This window comes from Thamnophis elegans, chromosome 9 (genome assembly GCF_009769535.1).
Source record: "Thamnophis elegans isolate rThaEle1 chromosome 9, rThaEle1.pri, whole genome shotgun sequence".
In the NCBI taxonomy this organism is placed as follows: domain Eukaryota; kingdom Metazoa; phylum Chordata; class Lepidosauria; order Squamata; family Colubridae; genus Thamnophis; species Thamnophis elegans.
In genome coordinates, this window is record NC_045549.1 from 30,414,036 (window position 1) to 30,432,193 (window position 18,158).

General features: G+C 39.2%; 1 protein-coding gene across 2 annotated transcripts in view; it reads left to right on the top strand.

Annotated features, from left to right (window-relative positions):
• Positions 1-18,158, top strand: part of SLC10A7 (solute carrier family 10 member 7) — a 174,031-nt gene that overhangs the window by 125,420 nt on the left and 30,453 nt on the right. For both annotated transcript variants that reach the window (XM_032224161.1, XM_032224159.1), the window contains one exon: positions 3,051-3,134. In XM_032224161.1, the coding sequence (XP_032080052.1) occupies positions 3,051-3,134 (84 nt within the window). The remainder of the gene's footprint in view (positions 1-3,050; positions 3,135-18,158) is intronic.

Genomic DNA, 18,158 nt, shown 5'->3' on the forward strand with positions numbered 1-18,158 from the left:
AATACCAAGTAATCAGAACATAAAGCTCAAAAAAGCTGCTATTATGAACCATGTTGTTGTTTGCTATTCTTTGTAATGTAACCCAAACCTGGTAAATTAAAGCTGCTGCTTCATTTCTTGATATACTTAATTTGGACGGTGTTAAGGCAAATAATATAGCATTGTACACTATTCTTAGAATGAAGAGTTCATTGCATTTCTAAAAAGCATGTGATATTTTTTTTGAGTGGAGAGAAAAAATGCATTTTTACAGTTTTATGTTTTTATGGTTAGATGCTTTATTGTTGTTATGAGGTGCCTAGAGAAGTGTTTTAAGATGGTCTGCCATACAAATCTTTTAAATAAAGGCAACAATTTTTTAACATTGCTAGTATTGACTGTGGTGCTAAATTTCTGAAATGTCCAGAATCACTGCAGTCTTCCCAGCTATTGTTTTTAGTTTTACAACTTTACATATGATAAAACATAGAAAGAAGCCATTGATTTTGAAAAATGGACATATTTGCACAGAGTTACCTCTTCTTCAAACCAGTAGCACTTTCTTTATCTAGTGGTTAAGGAAACAGGCAAGAAACCAGGAGCTGTGAGTCCTAATTTCACCTTAGACATGAAAAGTATGTGAGTGATTTTGGGCCAGGCATTCACTGTTCAGCTAACTCATGTCATAGGTTTGTTGTTGTGAAGAAAGTAGGAAGAAGAAGGAGTATTAGGTATGTTTGCCAACTTGACTTATTTATAAAAATAAAGGCCAATTAAAAAAATATTATTCTAAATTACTTAAATATCATTTGATTCAAATAAGAATATTATGAAATTGGAAGGTCTATAAATGGAAACCTTGTCTTCAAAAACTCATCTATGGAAAGGAAAACATTTGGTGTTTACTTTCGCAGCTCAGATGGAACATATAAAGAAGCAAGAGAATCCACAAATTGGGACATTGGTAACCACCATCTGGCCAAAACACCTGGCCAGCACTCTTGCCAAAAGTAAAAAAATTCTCCTTGGAGAATACCATCGTTCAGATATTTGTTAGTCTGTCAAAATGAGATAAGTTGAACAGTTGGTCTGAGAAGCATGGAAATATGGAATGGAAATTGATTTCTATCGTATGTTTTCATTCTGTCTATAATGTGTAATTCATTTATAATTACAAAATAATAATTAGTAAATAAATTCGCTAATTATTTTAGCTGTCCTTAAATCTAATGATACTATCTTAGAAAGGAATATAAACTAGAAAGGTGAGTTTCTGGATACAGATTAACTGATTAATTAACTGATTTATCTGAAAACATTGCTTCATTCAGTATATCACAGAAGTGAGTACACCCCCTCACATTTTGTAATATTTAAGTATATCTTTTCATGTGTCAACACTGAAGAAATGAAACTAGCTACAATGTAAAGTAGTCAGTATACAACTTGTATACTAGTGTAAATGTGCTGTCCCCTCAAAATAACGTAACACAGCCATCAATGTCTAAACTGCTGGCAACAAACGTGAGTACACCCCTAAGTGATATGGGTAATCTCATCAATATGGGTAATCTCATTAATGAAACCAATCTTAATTTTTTTTAAAATCCATTTCCAGTCAGTTTAATTATCACTGACTATTCTGTATCCATGGGCATTGAATTCTTGATCCCATCTCCCAGCCCCTAAGTCCAAGTTAACCATTTATTCCTCTTTTCAGAGTCATATGCGTGCATAGATGATGTGACTGTAACTTTAGTTTTCTGCCGACTTCCCCATTTACTTTGCTTGTAAGAAGCCAGTAGGAAACGTCAGAAGTCACAATCATGTTACTTGGCTCACTGCGACATTGTGATTGCAAGTCAGGCACCAAGACCCAAAATTGCAGTCACATGATCTTGGAAATGCTGCATCATAAAGGCACAAGTGTGAAACAAATCAAATCTATGGATTTTTCACTTGTTTTTCTCAGTTTAAGTAGGGTACCAGTAAATCCTTGTGGTTATTATCTAATCTGTGCTGCCCTCTTGGCTAGAAAGGCATAGTCTTATAAATGGCTTGGCTTATATTTGTTCTCAATGACTGGTTTCAGTATTTCAAGGCAAGTGGAAGGGAGGTGATTGAGGATTGACTACAAACTGGCTTGTGAGGGATTGTGGGATAGAAATGGAATGAAAACTCTGCTATATGGAAGATCTCTGGAGATATAAACTCTGGTAGAATATCTTGATTTTTCCTCTAAGCATCAATGTGCTTTAACAGCACTTTACTGTTGGTTTTAATTCTAAGATTTGTTTCTACCACATCCTGAGGAAACATAATGTAAGGCAGCCTTTTTTGAACTTTGCTTTCCAGTTGTGTTTAGTTATGACTCCCAGTTTCACCAGCAGGTTAGTGATGATACTGTATGAACATGATGCAAAACTGTACAGTCTAGTACATCTGTAAGGTTTTAAGAGTTATTGGTTCTGGATATTGAGCTAAAGTAGTTGTCACCAATTGATTTATATAGTTATGTCAGAATGACTGACTAATAATTAATTCTTTGGTGGAGGATTAAGTCAGTATTGAACTTTAAGACCTTCCTGAGGATAATGGATATTGCTTGAATTACCTTGAAGGATATGTTTATGTGTACAGTAACAGATTCAATGTATGTAATAAATTCCTGGAATTCTCCCATGTTTTTATGTGATGCCACGGGAGTATACATACCTACCTACTAATCTAAACAGATTTCAATTTTTTAACTCCAATTGGTTGGCAGCTTTTTCAGAGGGCAGAGCCAAAATAAAACAGAAACAAAATTTCAAAATCTTGAGAAACATTTGTGAGATTTTAGCATTTTCATTCCAGATCTTCCTCTCCTGAGAATGTCAACATCTTGTGTGATTTCTCTGTTCTTACAAGATTTCAGCTATTTAAATGCAGAGACACACAAAGCCCACATAAATTTTGGAATGCTGCAGGGGCTATACAGAAATACTGCCCTGTTGAGTTAAACAAACTCATAGTTAAGTCAATTGTAATTAAAATCCTATATTAATGTTGTATTTCATTTTGTCTTGTAGCTTGGATCCTCTTCTTCTGTGCCTTTTTCATCTATATTCTCACAGTTGTTCATGACTGTTGTAGTTCCACTCATAATTGGACAGGTAGGTTCATTTCTGGGGTTGTAAAAGAAAACTGTTTTTCACTTAAGAGCCCTCTAAAAATAAATTTTAATAACAGAGTTGTGTTGAGAATTAGCATCTGCTGTTGAGTATTTGCTCAAAACGTACCGTTTTAGCGTAAAAATAAATATTATGTACCTGAAGGAGGGACAAAATTGTCATCTGATTCAGAAACAGGCATGCTAGTGAAAACGAGGACAGCATCTCTTAAGACGCTTCACTTGCTAGAGCTGCAAAGAGAACGAGTAAAAATAGTCCTGCAAACCTTATGTGCAGAAGTGTAAGACTGTGCCCCAAAATTAGTTCTGTTTATTTCAAAAATTAAGCATTTTTGGCTACCCACCCATTTTCAAATTGTGGCTAGTTATGTTTATGTGTAAAGCAAATTTATAAAATAAAAGCTTTGTGCACTCATCTTCCTAATATAAAACTGAAATAGTTGAAGGACATGAGGTTTAGAGGTTTTATTCAACTTGTATGCCGCCCTATTCCCGAGGGACTCAGGGCGGCTAACAAAACCGAAAGGGAAGGGGAACAATACAAAAGGAAAGAAAACAAAAACAAACAACAATACAGAAGCAATTTAAAAGGTCTCAACAAGCACACCAGTTCGAGTGGGGATGGAACTCAGCAGCCCCAGGCCTGCTGGAACAGCCAGGTCTTAACGGCTTTACGGAAAGCCTTGAAGGGTGGTGAGGGTCCGAATCTCCAGGGGGAGATCCTTCCAGAGGGCCAGAGCAGCCACAGAGAAGGCCCTCCTCCGGGTAGTTGACAGCCGGCATTGGCCAGCAGATGGAATTCGGAGGAGGCCTAGTCTGTGGGATCTAATGGGTCTTTGGGAGGTAATCGGCAGGAGGCGGTCTCTCAAGTACCCAGGTCCAATACCATGTAGGGCTTTATAAGTGACAACTAGCACCTTGAAGCGTATCCGGAGACCAATAGGCAGCCAGTGCAGCTCGCGGAGGATAGGTGTAACGTGGGTGTACCGAGGCGCACCCACGATCGCTCGCGCGGCTGCATTCTGGACAAGCTGAAGTCTCCAAACACTCTTCAAGGGCTGCCCCATGTAGAGCGCGTTGCAGTAGTCCAGTCTTGAGGTCACAAGGGCGTGACTGTTGTGAGAGCCTCCCGGTTCAGGTAGTGACGCAATTGGTGCACCAGGCGAACCTGGGCAAATGCCCCCCTGGTCACAGCTGACAAATGGTGATCTAAAGTCAGCTGTGGATCCAGTAGGACTCCCAAATTGCGAACCCTGTCTGAGGGGCGTATAATTTCACCCCCCAGCCTGAGAGTTGGAATACATGGCCAATTATTGGGAGGGAAAAACACAAGCCACTCGGTCTTGTCAGGATTGAGAGCAAGTTTGTTTACCCCCATCCAGACCCTGACAGCCTCCAGGCACCGCTTCACTGAGTTAGCACGGGGCGGATAGATACAACTGTGTATCGTCCGCGTACTGATGATATTTTATCCCGTGCCGCCGAATGATCTCACCCAGCGGCTTCATGTAGATGTTAAACAGGAGGGGGGACAGGACCGAACCCTGTGGCACCCCACACTTAAGGGGCCTAGGGGTCGACCTCTGCCCTCCAACCAACACCGACTGCGACCTGTCCGAGAGGTAGGAGGAGAACCACCAAAGAACGGTGCCCCCCACCCCCACCTCTCGCAACCGTTGCAGAAGGATACCATAGTCGATGGTATCGAAGGCCGCTGAGAAGTCAAGAAGCACTAGGACGGAGGCGTGGCCCCCATCTCTGGCTCTCCAGAGATCATCGGTCAGTGCGACCAAAGCAGTTTCCGTGCTGTAGCCAGGCCTGAATCCAGACTGAAAGGAGTCTAGATAATCGGTTTCATCCAAGGACCGCCGGAGCTGAGAGGCCACCACTTTCTCAACAACCTTCCCAACAAAGGGGAGGTTGGAGACTGGACGATAGTTATTTAAAATGGCTGGATCCAAAGACGGCCTTTTCATGAGCTGTAAGCTATAATCATCATAATTATGACAAATCATGACTTGAACTATCTTGCTTTGCATGTAATGAGTCTATCTCATATATTAGTTTCACCTTTTAAGTTGCATTACTGAAATAAATGAACTTTTGCATGATATTTTATTTTTTTTGAGTTTCATCTGTATATAGTAAATATCATTCAGACAGAAAAAGAATATTAGCAAAGGATGTTTTTTGATGCTGAATTGCATGGGATCATTTTTTTCATTATTTGAACTTGATTCTATTCGCTATCTCAGTTTCCGAAAGTCTGGTGATAGGAAATCTAGCAGTTGGGCAAAGAACTTCATTATTTGTGACTAGGACCTTGCTAGTGCTTTGTAGATCTCTAACTGAGTCACATCAAAGAGTGGGGTGTGATTCTCTATTTTTGGCAAATGATATGAAGTCTTTTGATTAGCAAGGCTAAATTAAAAAAAAACCTAACTGTGTAATCTTGATGCCCTGCTGGGCACAACATACTGCTCCATGCATACAAGGCAGCTTATGGGTTTTTTTTTTGCTCTCAAGTCATCTCTCAGCTGGGGTTCTTTGAGAACTTTGAATTGACAAATGCATAACCACAGGCTGGTCTAACTCTGAAATGGGCAGCAATTCACAGGGTAGGAGAGCCTTCAATCTTCTACATAGTAAGCATTTTCTAATGAACAGAGTAAATAAGTCATTGGGTGGCTTATACCATATGATCACACTTGGAATCCAGTAATTCTATAGATACTGTATATGCGCAAGATTGATATCTGTATGAAATAACCACTGATGTTATTTAACTCTTGCCATTTGATCAGTGTATAAAATGTTAAATGTTCAATATTCAATTGTTGTTTGTTTGTTTGTTTGTTTATTATATTTATATGCTGCCCTTTTCCCCCGAAGGGGACTCAGGGCGGCTCACAACTCAAACCAGGAAAGGGGGATACAGACAAAAATTAAAAAATGACACATAACAATGCATAATTTAAAACACACGACAGTCATACCATTCGAGACGGGGGCAACAGCTCTTTAGCCCCAGGCCTGTCGGAACAGCCAGGTTTTAAGGGCTTTGCGGAAGGCCTGGAGGGTGGTGAGGGTTCGAATCTCCACAGGGAGTTCGTTCCAGAGGGTCGGAGCAGCCACAGAGAAGGCTCTCCTCCGGGTAGTCGCCAGTCGACACTGGCCGGCGGATGGAATTCGGAGGAGGCCTAATCTGTGGGATCTAATCGGTCTAGTGGAGGTAATTGGCAGCAGGCGGTCTCTCAAGTACCCAGGTCCAATACCATGTAGGGCTTTATAAGTGACAACTAGCACCTTGAAGCGTATCCGGAGACCAATAGGCAGCCAGTGCAGCTCGCGGAGGATAGGTGTTACGTGGGTGAACCGAGGTGCACCCACGATCGCTCGCGCGGCTGCATTCTGGACAAGCTGGAGTCTCCGAATGCTCTTCAAGGGCTGCCCCATGTAGAGCACATTGCAGTAGTCCAGTCTGGAGGTCACAAGGGCGCGAGTGACTGTTGTGAGGGCCTCCCGGTTCAGGTAGGGACGCAACTGGTGCACCAGGCGAACCTGGGCAAATGCCCCCCTGGTCACAGCCGACAAGTGGTGTTCAAAAGTCAGCTGTGGGTCCAGGAGGACTCCCAAATTGCGAACCCTGTCTGAGGGGCGTACTGTTTGACCCCCCCAGCCTGAGAGATGGAACACTTGGCCAATTAGTAGGAGGGAAACACACTAGCCACTCAGTCTTATCTGGATTGAGTACAGGCTTGTTAACCCCCATCCAGTCCCTAACAGCCTCGAGGCCCTGGCACATCACGTCAACCGCTTCACTGAGTTGGCACGGGGCGGACAGATACAGCTGTGTATCGTCCGCATACTGATGGTATTTTATCCTGTGCCGTCGAATGATCTCACCCAGCGGCTTCATGTAGATATTAAACAGGAGGGGGGACAGGACCGAACCCTGCGGCACCCCATAATTCAGGGGCCTAGGGGTCGATCTCTGCCCTCCGACCAACACCGACTGCAACCTGTCCGAGAGGTAAGAGGAGAACCACCGTAGGACAGTGCTTCCCACCCCCACCTCCCGCAGTCGTCGCAGAAGGATACCATGGTCGATGGTATCGAAAGCCGCTGAGAGGTCAAGGAGCACTAGGACGGAGGCATAACCTCCATCCCTGGCTCTCCAGAGATCATCGATCAATGCGACCAAAGCGGTTTCCGTGCTGTAGCCAGGCCTAAATCCCGACTGAAAGGGATCTAGATAATCGGTTTCCTCCAAGGACTGCCGGAGCTGAAAGGCTACCACCTTCTCAACAACCTTCCCCACAAAGGGGGACGATAGTTGTTTAAGATGGCTTCTTCAGAAGGGGTCTCACCACCGCCGCCTTTAGAGCGGGGGGAAAGAACCCCTCCCGAAGGGAGGCGGTAACAACCGCCTGGATCCAGCCCCGTGTCACCTCCCTGCTGTTAGCGACCAGCCAGGAGGGGCACGGGTCCAGTACACATGTGGAGGCACTTACAGCTCCCATGGCCTTGTCCACGTCCTCAGGGGTAACAGCTTGAAAATCAATCCAGTGATGTCCTGCCAGATTCTCCCCTGGTGCCTCGGCTGGCTCTGCGCAATTGGAGTCCAGGTCCGTCCGAAGCCGAGCAACTTTATCCGCGAGGAATTGGACGTAATCCTCAGCTCTGCCTTGCAAAGGATCGCTCGTATCCCTCCTATTTAGGAGGGAACGGGTTATCCTGAACAAGGCGGCTGGGCACGAATCAGCAGAAGCAATCAGAGAGGCAATGTGTGTTCTTTTGGTCGTCCTAATTGCCCGAAGGTAGGCTCTGATGCTGGATGTTAAAAGCGCTCGGTCTGACTCAGACTTACTGGATCTCCATCGTTGCTCTAGGCGTCTCTTTCGGCGCTTCATCTCCCGGAGTTCCTCAGTTTTGTTCCCCATTAATTGTTTAATGGGGTTGGCAGTTAAAAATGCACACAATCTACATTGAAGTTATTTTTATATGAAAATATGCATACACTCAATGGTTTCATTACAATTTCTGTTTGGAAAAAACAATAAAGTTGAAAAACACATGGAAGATGAATAATAATCTCATGACTGGGATATAGTCCAATTCCCTCTCCGATGAACATATATGGAAGGACCAGCAAAAATTTGAGACCTTTTAGCTCAGTAGTATCAACTGCAAGTGGTAACAGTTTTGCCGGGGCGGGGGGGATTAGGATTGGGAGATTTTCAAACTAATCTGGAAGATGCCAAAATTGAATCTGGGAACTTTTCCATACAAATTCTGTCATTTGCCCTTGGCCAAAAATCTCATTTCTTGTGCAAAGTGGCCTTTTTAAAAATAAAGAGTGAAAAATGTTTGACTAAGAATTGGACAGGTTACATAATAAAAACTTAATAGAAATCTTCATATAAAAAGTGATTTGCTACAGACCTGACTTGATTTTTATATTATTGCAGAGCAGGCTAGATCTGTGTTTTGTATCCCTGAGGACTATTGTTGAAGGCTGTTGTACATGATGTGCCACAGTTTCACACATTTTGTGCCACATATAGCAAAGTATATCTACCTCAACATGGTGCAGTAATTTGTGTTTATCTCTCAACCATATTGGCCTAAACCCATATATCTAGGCAAAAAATGTGGTCTTTTTGTTTGGGTTGTCTCATTTTAGGAGGAAAGTGACAGGCAGCAGGAAAAAAATGAATGTCCTGGTAATATTTCCTTTCTTTTTTCCGCTGTCCTTCTCTCTTTTCTAGACCTAAGTGCTTCTGACAGACTTTTATTTTATGTTTTATTTTAAAGAGTGATTTATGATTAAAAGTTAATGAAATAGAATTTTCCACAGTGCTTTTATTATATTCCACCAGTTTGAACATTTTTCAAAGGCGCACATTGAAACCCACTGTTCTCTATGAATAAATAATAAAAGCCATGTCTGTACATTATCATTCACGCATTCTCTAGTTGCCCATTGGTAATCTATTTGCCAGTCAGGAATGAGCACTTTATATTAAATTATCTTTAACTAAAACACAAATTAGTTATTACAATTGCACTAATTTAAAATATGAACATATGGTTTTGTGTAATTGAGGCGTACTTCATAAGTTTGTTAGATGGTTTTATTTCAGTACAAAATTGTCTAAAAGACTTATGTATGAAGCAAGAAGAACACAATCACTAGCTTTATATACTGAACCATCATTTGGGGCTTGCTAAATAAGCCACAAGACTTGTGTTCATACCTCATACTAAACTATAAACAAATAAATCGGATTATGTCTTAGTGCAATTTCTGAACTACAGGTAATATAAACATTCTCCATAATGCTCAGTAAGTACATTTTGAAGTGATGGTGTGTTGTTTTATGTTGTTGAAGAAATTTGAAGTTTAATCTCATATTCTAAAGCTTCTTGGTTGGGTGTGCACAAAACAAAAAAATAATACTTTTTTCTGAACCCCAAGAGGATACATTGCATTGTAGATGCTCTGCAGAGCCATTCTGGATGAGTCACAGTCGGTAGAGTGAATTGTGGAATGCTTTTGTTCTGGGTTTTCGCTGAAACAAAACCTGTCTGGATCTTGGAGTGATTTTATTCAGTGAGTAGAGCAAGACAGTTACATAATAATCCATCGTCCCTTCAGCAACTCTAGTTTGTATGCCTAGTTCAATCCTGCTATGGACAAACCTTCCAAAGCCTTGCTTTCCATTTCCATAGCATATTCTATAAAACCATTTCTATCTTTGCAGCACCTCACCTGCTTCCCATCCAGTGTCTCTCCTCCAAAATTGCTTCTGTCAATGTCCATAGCTTTTCCTGCCAGCAAGACACTTTGATACAGATCAGTCATGTTTTGGGTTATATTGAGAACAAAGCAGACCCATTTTATTTTATTTCCAAAACAAACAGCATGTTTCAGTTCAGAGGCAACCTCTCCAAAGATGTTTTTATGCACATCATGTTTTGTACATTAACCATTTTGCACATCCTCGTGTCTTATATTGATGCAATTATTTCTTAAAATACCCACGGAAGCTATAAGGTTTAACCAAAAACTCTACTTTGAGCACAGCAACTATCATATTCTTTTCTGTGCACTGTATGTTCTGTTTCTTCTCTTAACTATGGCAAACAAATAGAGCAGATGAAGCATTATGAAGCAAAAAGGAAAGTTACAGTGAGCACCAAGAAAGCTCCAGAGAAATCTAGGGCTGCCCTGTAACCAGGTCATTTCTCTGAGCTGTAACTCCTTTCTTGAGTGAAGGCCATATCAGATATTTTCCACCTGTATGAACAGATTACATTTGAGATGCAAAGGGCTTCTGTGTGACAAGGAACAATTCCTTGGGTGCTGCTGATTTGAAAGGTACACACCCCAAACATCCCAATTCAAAGAGCTTAATGGGTTTGATCTGATGGGATTAGACTTGAATTTAATGCAAAAAAACCTAGGTACATTTATAGCCATTTCTGCATCCAATGCTGTTAATCTCTTGGATTGGGCCCCTGGTAAAAAAAAAAAAGCATTAGAGAATGGCAATGAGAAAGTATTTGTAAAAGATTTCATTTATTATATTTATATGCTGCCCTTTTCCCCCGAAGGGGACTCAGAACAGATGATCAGAACAAAATGGACTGTCCTCTTTAGTTAAGAGCTAATGTGGGATACAAGTGAGAAAGAACATTGAGAAAGAATATATAGAAAAGAAATAAGAACTAGTAATTTTTCTTTGTTAGAACAGTTCCTCAAAGTTTACTTTAAAATGGGGGAAATACTGATGATAATTTATTAGTAAAAGAGTAAAGTATTACATTTCTATTGGTGCTTATATTCCTTCCCCATCCTCCAACTTTTAAATATTATTTATTTAAGAGAAGTATGTAGGGGGACTACTTTGACTTCAAAGAAATATGTTTTATGACTCAAGCACTATATTTTCTCAGTGGGTAAGTTTCTGTGATAGTCATTTTGTAAGTGAACCCATTCACCCCCCACTCTTTAAATTTCAAATTACCCCAAACCCAAAAAGTTTCCTATTCTTTATGGAATTACCATGGAGGCCCATTTAATGTAGTGAACTGTATCTCTGTGTTAACATGAATACCATGTTAAAACAAGTTACATCTTGGCATCTTATCTCATCTTAACACAATTGTAATCTTATGAGGAATAGATTGATTCCTCACAGATTGGGTGTATCTCTCATCTGTGTCTCTTTCACCTGATCCTCTTCCCCCACCATTTTTGGATGAATAATCCGAAGCAATGAGCTTCTTGTGCTTATGTAAACCCACTACATCAGTGATGTCAAACTCGTGGTTCTTGGGCTGGATGCGTCATGCGCTGGCTACCCCCACCCCGATTTTAGCGAAGGGGAAAAGTCACGAGACATCACATGACAACATGATGCCGTGAGTTTGACATGACTGCGCTACATGGTTTAGATTTAGAACCTGATTGGGAAGGATTCACATTTCACAGACCTTTGCCCAAACAACATGCTTCTTATGCTGGCAAGACTTGGGGAACTATCATAAAATATTTAAGAAAAAGTAAAAATAACCATTGTTAATAAGTATTTTACTTCAAACTGCAAGTATTTGTATTCCATTTATACCAGGACAAGCCCATATCATATGAGTAAAAGCTTTTCTGCATTGCAAACTAAAGTGCTGGACTCCCATGCATAAACCATATGAAAATGAAACAGCATTATTACTGTATTACTGTAGCTGATTGCAGTCAGCCAGGTGTATTTAGACTGCATTTGGCATTTTTGTTCACTTATCCAGTCCTTATAAGGATTTAACCTAGGGAGATGTTATTTAAACTGCCTTTTGAAATTGATTGATGATGATTTTGTCAATACCAATAGTATTAGAGTGTTGTTCCTGGTCTCTGGGGATTGCACCAAAGCACCTATTACTACCTTTGCTTTATTTTGCCATAGTCATTATAATTCCATTTGCAGGTCTTCATATTTTGTTATTTCTCTTCTCTTCGTCTTTGTCCTGGTATTGCAACATCCACTATCCAGACCTTTTGTCATCTTTTTTTGACAGGTGTTAAGTCTGAAATGTTAGCAGATGCTTGTCTGTTTGAATTTTAAAGTCATAGACCACTTTAGTTTCTTCATTTTTTATTATTGTGTGCATCTTGCTTATTTGCAAGTAGTATCCCAACACCATTGTTCTACTTTGTCATTATTCTTGCAGCAGCTAACCAGGTGATCCACTGTTTTTTTCAACTTCTTTGCAGAAGCAGCATTTACTGCTTGTTGTCTTCTCAATTCTGGCTTTGTTTTAAATTGTCGAATTAGGTAATTCTATCTGAGAGGGCTATCTAAGGTCTTCTACATTCCACCAAGTTCTTAGGCTTACATGACACCAATAATAAAGGAAAATAAAAACATTGCTGACATAACTTTTCAAGAAAGAACAAAAAAATTAAAACAGCCAGCCAAACCAAGAAAAAAAATATATAAAATGGAAACAAAAATTTAAAATGAAAGTTTTAAAAAGCCAAAGACAAAAGAACTAATGAAACCAAAGAAGAAACATAAAATGGAAACAAATACTTGCTAATATTTCTAAATAAATCTTACTCAAATAAATCCCCTTACAGAAAATTCTTCACCCCTAGTCTGGTCAGCCTAACCTCCTCTAAAACATGAAAAAAAATAAAAAGACTTTTAAAAGACTTCAATTTGTTTACTTCACTAGATCCTGAAATAGCAAACTTATTAGCAGCATTTGACTCATAAAACTTTTTTTTGTGCATCTGGATCTAAATTTTCTTTTGGAGCTTCCATGCCTGAACTCTCTATGGAGCAACATCTGTAAAAATCATTATCTTCTTTGCTTTATGTTTAAGTTTTCCAAGTGCTGTGCTATATGCATAATATGGTCCCTCACCAGGGAAATTCACAACAATGCTTAGATATTAAAGCTGAATGGAAACGGAAACTTGCACACATAATTATCTGTAATTTCAAAATTATCCTCTTGCTACAATGATAAAATCTTTCATTTTTATATTTTCCATGAAAGCTTCTATAGGATAATCATGCTGTGGTGTGTTAGATAATGTTAATTATTTCTGTAGTGAAAACACCATAGGTAGGGCACCGAATCTTTAATACCTTCATTTACTTTCCAAACTTTTGTCACAATTTGTTTTCAATATAAATAATTCTTGTTTAATATGATCCAGTCATCCACCCTTTGAGTTCCCTCCCAGATTTTTTTTAAAAAAAATAAGTAGCTCTGTTTAGTTCGTTGTTTTTGGTTTTAGCCTTTTCCCCTTAGCTCTTACCATAGATCTGGTTCCAACTTTCCAGGGAAAGGAAATCTCTAGAGATTTTATCTCTCTTAGAAACTAGTGGTGTCAGAAGCAGATGCTCAAGAGTCATAATGTGTTGAATCAAAAAGTATATTGCTTATACAGAATTATTTACATCCAGATTGTGGTGACCTCTTCTCAGTCCGATTTCCACATAGCAATTGAGCATCTATTCCATTACTTCAAACATTTGGAGGCAGCATCTGGAATTATTTCTATGAGTATCTGTGAGATCTATCTATCTATCTATCTATTTATGTCTAACTATGTCTATTAAATTTGTTAACTATCTTTATAGCATGATATTTTGCTATACAAGAACCATTTTAAGCAATGGGTATCGCATGGTGAATGTATGCTTATACAAAGAGTGTCAGGCATACAACAGTGTCATGCATTAAGGTTTCAACAAGAGAGTTTGGGACTGGAAATGTGGAATTAATATTTCTATTTTCTCTTAATGCAAAGTAAAATTTCTGTTTTTTTCATTGCTTCTAAGGCTGTCTATTTTTAAAAATAATTTTCTATTACGACCTTGTAGATAAATATGAAGTTTTTGGATTGTCAAGAACTAAATTCTCTTTGAGCAACTACTTTTAGATACAGTCTAGAGCAGGGGTGTCAAACAGGCGTGCCCTGTGGGCCGGATGTGTAATGGGTAGACCACTCCCACCCCAGCTCCGCAAAGGGAAAAAAGTCACGATACGTCACGTGGCAGCAACTTGATGCCGTGAGTTTGACACCCGTGGTCTAGAGGCAAGTAGACCAGGATCAGAATTTTCTCCATGTTTCTCTGCTTTCATTACCTCTTTCCTCTATGTACAAATGCACACACATATTTGGCCTTTATATAAACCTAATCTTTTTCTATTCCTGCTCTGTGAGGCTTGAAGGAATTGAAATAAGTGAGAAGACAAAGAATTCTTTTACAATACTCAGTGCTCCAAAATTGTCTTCCAGGTGACAGTACGTTTTGAGGTGGAGATCTTTTGAACATGAATCTTAAAATGATAACTATAAAATTGCAGACCAGAACTTTTCCAAATCAATGCAAGATTGGTAGTATACAGATATGGGTTGCTCCCGGTTCAGCCTAGTTCAGCCGAACCGGTAGTGGCAGCAGCAGGAGGCTCTGCTCACCCTCCAGATGCTTCTGCGCATGTGCAGAAGCATTGGGTGCATGCACAAGTACAGGCAAACCGGTAATAAACCAGTTAGCAACCCACCACTGGTAGTATCCTATTACAAAAGTCCAATTGAATGTTGATGGGTGCATAATGGGGGAATAAAGAAAAAATAGTTGTAAGTAGTTCATAAAATGTAGCACCATGAACTAGAAGAAAAATGTTAAATATTTGTGGTGGGGAAATGATTGATTGTTATTATTTTCAATGAATAGTCAAAGTTAAACATCGGGAAAATACAAAGATTTATAAAGGATGCGAACCAATACCGTAGGTTAGTTTTCTATTTCCTGAAAATTATCCCTTTCTTCTCTTGTGCCATTGGTAAAAAAACAGAAGACTAATTCAAAGCATTTAAAAAGAAAATACATAATGACAGCATGCAAGTGTCAGCAAAAGCCTCCCCCTGACAGATAAGGGAAAGAGGTATATGACCCTACACTTTCAGAATCAACCAGAAAGAAATCCAATCCCAGACTAAATGTGTGTGTGTGTGTGTTTCGCTCCTATACTTTGCAATAGATAAGTGCAACAGACCGTTTGGAATTCTGAAATCCAATGTGCTCTAATGTGCTTCCAGCAGCCCTTTGGGGCTGGTGGTCCTGTTCACGGTTATCACAAGGAAGCTCCACTCTGTTAAGTGGAGATTACTTTCAGGAAAACAATTCGCGGACTCGCCGCCTGCCTTACGCACTCAGAGCTTCAAAAACAAGTCCCAGATAGACGCCAATAAGCGACGGGGCTGCAGGTTCCGGGAGATTGAAGCGCTCCGCTGTCCCCTCAGGGAAAGAGGAGGCAACCACCAGGAGGAGCCCCAGCACCCGCCAGACCACACAGCAAAAAGGATGCAATGCGCCCATCCGAACTGAGGCACGAGCCGCCACCGCCGCAGTTCCATCTCTACCGCCGCCTCCCTCCCGTCCATCACACATTTCCTTCTGCGGAGGCCGAATCTACCCCCAAGACGCTCCCGCCTTTTATTCATGACCACCTTTAAGTTGCTCGTGCGGTGATTGGCTTGGCCTGCCGAAAGACAGAACTGGCTTGGCAGCACAGCCACTCCTTGACAAGCTTGAACTGGGTCAGGGGTTGCTAGTGGTGGCGGCGGGGGAGGATTTTTACCTGCCAGGCTTGTCAATTCCTCTTGGTCCTGAATTGCATGGCATCATTTTGGCTTCATTGCTCACCCCGGCTGGGCAGTTTCATTTTGGGGAAGGCCGAGGATTTATCATGCTAGAAAACACTGCGCAGCAGTTGGAAACTGCTGCGCGGCATTTTCTTGACAAGTGCGTGGCCACGCAGCCGCGCAACTTAGAGGGAACAGTGCCGCCCACCCACCTGGATGCTTCTGCACATGCGCAGAAGTGTTGCATAGCAATCCACCTCTGCCTGTGTGTGAGTAGAACATAGAATTCTTTGTCAATAGATTTTCTGAGTTGATGAAAAATAGAAAGCCTTATTCTATTTTTAAAAAGATATGGATTATCTTGGTTGAAATATATCAAATGAGTTTTTTTTTCAGCTGCAATAGACTCTAGAACCTATTATATAATTCATCCAAAGATAAAATTCTCTACTTACACTTTTTTTTACCATTCTTGATGTTATCAACATATAAATAATAAACTCTTTAAATTTTATGTTTTTTTCAATGAATTTTCCTAACAAATTTTATTTTGGACCTAGTTTGATTACTGACTGATAATTTTACCCATATCTCTAAATACCAAACCTCATAATTTTCTGTTCCTTGGCCATATCCACCACAGAAGAAACTGTAGCTTTCTGATTTAGTTATTCTAAGCAGACCATAACATATTTTAGTTATATATGTCAGTTTAAATTGACTCATGTATCATCTCTAAATTATTTTGATGTAATTTTATTTAATTTGGCCAAAAAATGAGAATGTTTGCTTGGAAATCCAAGTCTTATTCCAATCCCCCATCTTCAGTGACTGTCAGTAATTTTAACCCATCCCATGTCAGAATCTTATATTCAAGAAAAAAGTTTAGAGATTCTATGCTTACTCTTTTGTTAACACTGATATCTTAAATTATTTTTTCATATCTGTTAAAATGCCTTTTAATAATAGATTATATTGAGAGCAGGAAAAGGATCAGATTTCTATTAAATTAAAACAGACAGGTTTAACACTAGAAAACAAACATCCTCAAACTTTCCTTACAATATATAACTTTGTCCTTTCATTCCCTATACATTTTTTCACTAAAATGATGAGATATAACTAATAAAAACAATGAAATGGAAAGAAATGGGCAAGACTTCCACATTTTCAATTTATTCTTCTAATGGGATCTCTATTTATCTACATTTAGTAAATTCATCTTCATCCAAATTAATACAATTTGTAATGAAATTATTTAGTGCTTTGGCCAAACAAACTGTAAAACTACTTTGATATTTGAGCTAAATTAGTCAGATGATATTCTTTATGAAAATCTGATAGATTGTTTGGTTTTATTTTAGGATTTTCTCCTTTAGATTAAATAATTTGATTTTTTTCTCGTTAATTAACATTAATATTATATTATAAAGGGAGGTTATATGATCTGTCCATTTAGCATGAAAATACTATGTTATTTCTCAAGTATACTCTGTTTAAACATATCCTGAGATGTCCTGCAATTTGATTACCTAAAAATTTAGACCACAGCTTTCATCAATTCATTTAGATCTGTTGTGTTCTTTGCAACATATGAGATGATACAAGATCAATATCTGGAATAAGCTAATATAGAGCTTTAATTATCTCTGTGTAAATCCTATAGATAAATCTTATATCTTGTGATTTCCTCCACACAGGAATTAGGTGGTGATATTCTGAGTGATATTGTTTGTGAACATTCTTCATTGCCAATTGGGATTTATTTTTAATTGTATTTCAAAAGTAACTATCCATTCAAATACTTGAGACAGACATTGTGATTAATTATATTAAAATATGGTATACATCACAATGATCAATCTACTTACAGAAGCTTTCTGTACTAGCTATTATAACAAGCATTCAAACTGATTGAAAAACTAAATTTATTTTATTTTCCCAGTCTTGAATGTGAACAATTACATTAAACACTGTCAATTTATTTACCTTGTGTGAATCTGATACTGCAGAAGTATACAATTGGAATTTGTTTTTTTGATTCAGAAAATCTAGATCTTTATACTCTGAATAATTTAAGCTCCCAAAATGCATGCACTTTTGCTTTTCAAGCATGAGTTATAATTTAATTAAAACTTCTGGTGCATTACTAGCTATTTAAATATTTAAATGTTCCATGGATCACTTTTGATTATCTGCTCTCATGGATTTCCTGAGGATGTCAGATTTTTAAGATTCCCAAAGTTATACTTGGTATTGTCTGTGGATTCAACAGGGATTATGATAATTATATACATCCATTTGTATTAGCATAGGAGATAAACTTCGGGGAGACTT